Source organism: Hippocampus comes, unplaced genomic scaffold, assembly GCF_001891065.2.
Source record: "Hippocampus comes isolate QL1 unplaced genomic scaffold, H_comes_QL1_v1.1 scaffold387, whole genome shotgun sequence".
In the NCBI taxonomy this organism is placed as follows: Eukaryota; Metazoa; Chordata; class Actinopteri; order Syngnathiformes; family Syngnathidae; genus Hippocampus; species Hippocampus comes.
Window position 1 is genome coordinate 366,219 of NW_017806161.1, and position 6,845 is coordinate 373,063.

The 6,845-nt window shown below is 40.7% G+C and overlaps 1 protein-coding gene across 1 annotated transcript in view; it reads right to left on the reverse strand.

Moving 5' to 3' along the window:
* The window catches only part of trmt11 (tRNA methyltransferase 11), a 35,362-nt gene extending 32,809 nt beyond the window's left edge, over nt 1-2,553 (reverse strand). The window contains exons 1-2 of the mRNA XM_019895696.1: nt 2,450-2,553; nt 1,273-1,338 (exon numbers count right to left, since the gene is read on the reverse strand). Coding sequence (XP_019751255.1) covers nt 1,273-1,338; nt 2,450-2,527 — 144 coding nt within the window. The 5' untranslated portion in view covers nt 2,528-2,553. The remainder of the gene's footprint in view (nt 1-1,272; nt 1,339-2,449) is intronic.
* Nucleotides 2,554-6,845: the final 4,292 nt, after the last annotated feature.

Genomic DNA, 6,845 nt, shown 5'->3' on the forward strand with positions numbered 1-6,845 from the left:
TTCAATGTTGTCAACTAATACCCGGATTAATTTTATTATTTATTTTATTTTCCTCAATTCTCCGGAGAAATTTTCATAAAAATTTGAAAAACCCGGAATTCCGGGAAAATCCGGAGGACTTTCATCTCTGAAAAAAAAAAAAAAAAACGTCTCCATGTAAACCTAGCTATAAACCCGGCTAACATCAAATGAGATAGGCTCCAGTTCACCTGCAACCCAAATGAGGATAAGTAGAATATAGAAAGTGATGGATGGGTGGGCTATGACGCAAATCTTCATTGACAGAAATGCTGAATTTTAACATTTATTCTACACATTTTTACAGCATTGGAAAACGTTATGTCATGTTTGTCCTACCACTGAAACCATATTAAAACAAAAAATATATTTCCCTCCAGCATCTTTTTCATTTTCGAACTTTTTTGAAAAAGCTCCGGGGAGCCACTAGGGTGGCGCTAAAGATCCCTGGGCTAACCCAACTACAACAGTTTGAGGTAGGGACAGAACATGAAAAAAAGGAGGTGGGGTGGGTTGTGTGTAAAGTTGTCTAGGCTGTTCATAATTTATCATTTTTGTGTGTAAAGTGGTCCACACTGTTTCAATATATGTGCTAGTCTGATGTACACTTTTTTTTACTTCCAGTCTTACTCGACTCAAACAGGGATTTGAGTGACCGTGGTAAAATGTGTATAGAATTCAAATATTTGCACTGAGAGTAGAATGAAATCTTGTAATGATGTTGTGTGTACTGGCCCTTTAACCGAAAGTTCAGCTCTGCTCACCGCCTAAGACATACTATAGGTATGTAGGGGACTAATGCACATACACGTAGTGGGAAGCAGTTCGTCAAACTGTTAACCGAGAAGTAGGTGACCGTAATGTAAGTGGATGTGATTAGGAAATTAGTCAGCTAATGAGCTATAGATAATGTTGATGAATTATGAAAGCTCTGCCATTCGCCTCTCTCCTGCGGCGTCCTGCACAGACACCTTTTTTTGGGGGAGCACGGGGGGGGAAAAGCATGACAACAGATGGGGACGGATTACGATTATTTTATGAATAAGGACGGAGGGGCGATGATGGAAGGGTGCCAAGGTCGCGGATGGAGGATGGAGGACGGACCAGCAAAATAGGATAAACTGCCCATGTCTGGTAATTTGCATTTGGTGTAATAATACATGGACAGAAAAAAACCTCTGATCAGAGATGGTAATGCTATCGAACTGGAAGAAAATCCCTGAAGCCCTTTCTGAATACAAAACCTGTTGTTACCTTTTCTTTAAAGTTCTCCCCAGGATTGAAACGTTTTCCTCTGAGAGCCAGCAGAGCCTTGATTTCCTGCAGACATAAACACATGAATAGTTATTTTACATATACAGGCCTTTTAGAAGTATTGTTGCACGAGTCAGGCTCAGAATCGGAAAAATGTACATTCTGGCAAATTCCGACTGGCCGGACTGCAATGTACACCAGGGATGGGCAATTTGACTTAATTTACGAGTATTTTCAGATTTTTCTGGAATTATATGAAAACACTAACGCCGTAACTATCTTACATCCTGTTTGTATAAAAAAAACCCTGTAACAGGTGCTACTTGTAATGACAACAAAGCATGATGGGAAAGCCTCCTACAATTGCAGTTGCTATCTAAAGTTCTTGTCAGCAGGCTAAATAAGGCACCAGAAGTGGTGTGTATAGCTTTCAAAGTCAGAGCATTAACAGGAAGTGCAGTGTTCGGTGCCTTAATCTTGTGTTCTTAACAGCGTTTGGTAAATGTGCCTTGCCTAGTGGTCCAGATTTGTCCTTTTGCCAATTATAACTATTTGCTAATATAAATGCAATATGAATCTCGTTGGAGGGAAATTCAAGCTATTTTATATTGATACAGTAATAAGTGTAAAATTGTGTCTCTCCATTTAAGAATGAACTAGGGTGCTCGTCTGAGCCCTGAAACTACAAGGCTGAAATGAGTCCCACTCTTCGCCTTGGCACCGGTAGCGAGACGAATTATTAGTGGCCCTGAAGCAAATCAGTACTCTGAAGGGTGACAATGTCTATCCTTAACGAGGATACAATTATTGTTGCTGTTATTAAAATAAATGCAACTATCATTCATACAAACTAAGGCGTATACTTTCATACAGTAGGCAAAAGATGACCGATTTAAATGACAAAAAGCAACGATTTACAACAGCGGAATCATAAGTTAACAAGATTGATGTGGTTTACTAATCGCCTAATTTTTCATGTTATCACACAGTCGCCGATAATCAAAGCCTTCATTTATCTTCATTCAACCCTTCCTGAAAAGCTTCCCATTGCATTAGCGGACAGAAAACACACGACAGTCATGATGTCGTCTTTGGCTCCACTAATATTCTGACAATAAATGTATTGTCTCTCACGAAAACAGCAAGGTGGACTTAATGCCAGCTAATCCACATTTACCGGTAACCTGAAGTCCAAGTTATCTTGAGCAAGATGTATTAGATATTGCAGGCATGCACGTCTACCGGGGGTTGCCATGTTTGTTGTGCAATCAAAATATGCCCGGCTAGAAACAAAGTTGAAGTGAAGTGACCCGCTGAATGGTAGAAGCGAAGTTTTCTGTTTATTATTGTGTTTTACTGTGCCACACGTGAATAAATATACCTACGTACAGGACAAAGAGGATAACAACACGCCCTATTAGTTGCGCATTGTATTCAAATAGGTGTTGGGGGGGTTTATTTTAATAACACAGGCAGACGCGTGTTTTTCCACCTCCGAGACGCGCCATCAAATTGTTAACGTTTTTAATAACCAACGTAATGTAACACAACCATTTTCTTGCGTGTCACGATCAACCAGTTCATTCCCGGTTGTAATCTGCTTTACCTCAACAGGGCAGGCTCTCGTCTATCCTGCCTTCTCCTCTGCTGCGATTGGCTAGTTGTGTCATCTCGGAGCGCTCATTGGTTGACAAAGGTCTACCCTCAGCGGCATTGCTTTGTCACAGCAGTTTACTGACTGTATGAACACTTGCTTTTGTCAGCAATCCTGTCACACTAGTTACAGGAGGTCATTTTAATATCAGTATTCACTATGTACGTTGGCTCAAGCGAACTTTTATTGCACGGGACGCTAACGGTTTGAGATGTAAGTTTCAACACGTTTAATATTTTACATACCATTCCTTTAAAGGTTTTATTATGTACAAGGGAGAAGTTTTTTTTTTTTTTTTTTGTCAACTGGTTTATTGTTCAAATGATAAGCAATAATACTCCTCGTTAGAGGTTTGACTTGAACCATAACTTTGAATACAAATTTCTTGAACTTCAACATTTCTTCTCCAAAGCAATTCAACAGGAAACTGTAACAGCCAGAGAGCTCCAGCATCATGGATGGAGCTAATTCTCCTGCTCAATTCACGGATGACAAAGCAGTGTGCACGGTGTCTGTCAAAGGCCTGAAGGACAACTGGCAGAAATGGTCCGATAATCACCAGGAATACCAGAAGCACAACCCCTTCAGTCACAACACCAGGCCCACGGCAGCTCCTCAGAGGAGTCACGATGACTATGGGAGGCCCCTGCAAGGCTCATTGACAGCACACCGCGGGGAGGATGCTCACACACACATCAGCAGAGAGGTTCAGGAGTTGTGTGAAGTGATTAAAGACATCGGGGTGCAGAGCCACAGCGCTGCGCATGGGAGGGATATCTCGGTAGAATTTGGCAAGCTGTTTGAGCATTATGTGCCTATCTCAAACAAACTGGTGGGGATTCTTCTCAGAGCCCGGAAGCAGAAACTTGTTAACTTTGAGGGGGAGATGCTGTGGCAAGGGAAAGATGACCATGTTGTGATTACGCTCTTGCAATGACCAAAACAAGAGTCATTTTGCATGCCGCCGTTGTTTGTTGTCGTTGCCTTTTAGTCACATGAATGAAAATCAAGGTGTTAGACAATTACCGGTATGTAATGCTAGATCTATACTTTTCATAGTTGTTAAATCTTTAAAACAAATGGAGTTTATGGCTAATGATGTGAGCACATCAATGGAGGTGTTAAGACTTAAACTAATACATAAAAAGATAATACAACTCATGGTTTATATAACAGGCCAGAGTCACTCCTTTGCCAGTAGCATTGTTTCATGTATGAAACACGGTGCCAGACTACAGTTCACATTTTTGTTGTTTAGATGTGTTACAAAAATGAAGTTAAAAATAACAAAAAACATGGTGCTACAATGTACATTTTTATGAATATTTTACAAACTGCTGTTGTTAAAAAGTAAAGCAGCATGTAATTTTTTTTTCACTATCGTAGTTAGTGGATTAAGACGTTCAGCCATTGAGACATGTATGCTTGAATAAATCAAATTAGATTTTACAAAGTGTGTTTTGTTTTGTGACTGTGGCAGGCCAATGTGAAATTAATGACCAGTCAAAAAAAAGTCTGTATAACATTTAATCACAATATATTAATGTTTCTTAAAGTGCATACATTTTTACATTTTACAATTCCCTGCTTTTACATTCACAATAACATGCAGTGCTCGACAGAAATGATTAGAGGAAGAAAAAAAAAAGCAGCATAGCCCAGCAAGATGTTATTTTTGTGCTGGTCTTACTGGTGTCACGAGCAGCAAAACAGCTAAAAGTTAAATAACGAAACCTTTGGCTAATAAGGGTATGCGTCTCTCCACAACAGACGATTCAATGCAGTTTTCAATACGTTATGTGCAAAATGATTCAAGGGTGGTTTAATTTGAAAGTGGAACAATTCAATTCGACTCAGTATGATTACATTTCGATTAGATAATGTATGGCTCAGTTCAAGAGGGAATGAAGCGATGACTCATTAATAGTAATTTTACTCACATTTGAATGAAATTGTTAGTACTGTAAATGTGCCATCTACTTCAAAGATACCGTATACATCTCAAATGAAAGACCATTCAATAATTATCATAAATATATACATTTCAAAGTGGTATGATTCGATCCGCTTCAATTTGATGCACTGGCATCTTTAAAATAAAAAACGGTTTTCTGGTTCAAATCCGTTTTTGTTGCACTCCGAATGGGTAAGCCACTCTACCAACTGAGCCACAGCCACCCAGGAACACTATCATGCTGTTGCTACCCTGCCGGTAACTGGTGACACCAGCAAGAAGAGCTGGTCACCAGCTATCACCGGCTTCTGGCAGGGCCCCGGCAAACATGCTGACCTTGCTGGGCAGCTGTCGGCACAGTTCACAGAGCAAGTTGCCCCGTGACGGAAGGTTCGGCTATTTGAATCTTGGCTGTTTTGTTTTCCTTTTACTGCTGGTCTTCCTAGTGACACTAGTAAAACCAACATACAAACAACGAAACCATGCTGGTCTAGCTATGCTGGGTTTTTCTTCGGCATGGGTAGGCAACACCGCTACAGTTGTGAGAAAACATTACATTTCTTTTCAGATTCAATCTTTTCAATGGCATACTATAGTATACGACACATCCACAAATTTGGTCCATTGCTGCAACATAAAAATGAGATTTGCCAGTGTGAACAGAAAGGTAATTTTCAAACAACTGTATTTAAAGGGGAAGTCAACTCAAAAAAATTTCGACACAATAATTAGTTCTATGCAGCCCAAGTAGCCTAAACACAACACTCAAGATTTTTTTGCACCTCACAAACTTACAGACGGAAAAAAATCAATTAACCTTTGCATGTGTACATGAACAAGCTTTTGACCATTTCCTTCTTCTAAGGGTTATTATACATACTATACTTAACTCGAAGTGTCAGGATTACTTTGCTTGTTTCCACATAAAAGGTAACCTATGAATAGTTCATGCAGATGTTATTTGATCCTCCAAGTCTTGTTTCCAATACAATACAATACATGCTGATTTATATAGCGCTTTCACAACAGCGGCAGCTGTAACAAAGCGCTTAACAAAACAGTTAACATAAGTAAAATAATAAACACAACACATAACATAAAACACGGACAGTCGTGCAGTGTTACAAAACACCCAGTAGAGATGCCACATAGCTGAGGCATACATTGTAATTTGTTTTACACACTCCCGCAGAAATACATGGCCATGGGTGTGCACGGTGGTCTCCAATTGCCCATGGCACATGCACAGCCAACTACATGATGCACAAGGGAGATCTTGCAATTTACCAGCCAAGAGGGGTGTTCACACGGCAAGATTTGCTCCAGTGCTACACCGGCGCTGCGCCAGTAGAGCGTTCACACGTGCAAATTTGCTCAGGCGTAGCCCCGGAAAAACAGCTTACACCGGAGCAAATTTGATCCACCTCAGGGAGGTGGTTTAAAAATTTGATCCAGAGCAAATGCTCGTTTGCGGGGTAGCACCGATTTAAAATGGTACGTGTGAACGCTACAATTTGCTCCGGAGCAAATGCTCGTTTGCGAGGGGGGAGTAGCCTCGCTACGCATGAGAAGAGTTGATTACGTACGGCGAGAATGCCTTGCTTTCGTGCTCTGTTGGACTTCCGTCATGTGTTTGTTTAATAACAAGACACAAGACATGGCTGGTAACGTAGCAAGCACCTCTTGGGTTATACCATTTCAACTAGAACGGGGGGGGGGGGAGATAGTCCCCAAACGTCATCTTTCCTTTTGTAGGAGACTGGACTGTCTCTGAGTTGCTTGTGTAGTTTGTTCCTTTGTTGTGTATTCACAACCCTCTGCACCCCACAGAATTTATTTTGTGATTTCCTCTCTTGATTTTTCTGTTTGGCGCATTACATTTTTGCTTTTCTGAGTGTCATTGAAGTCATCGTTGATTTACGTTTTTGGGGGCGGTCACTCTCGAGCAGAAGGCACGGAGACCGA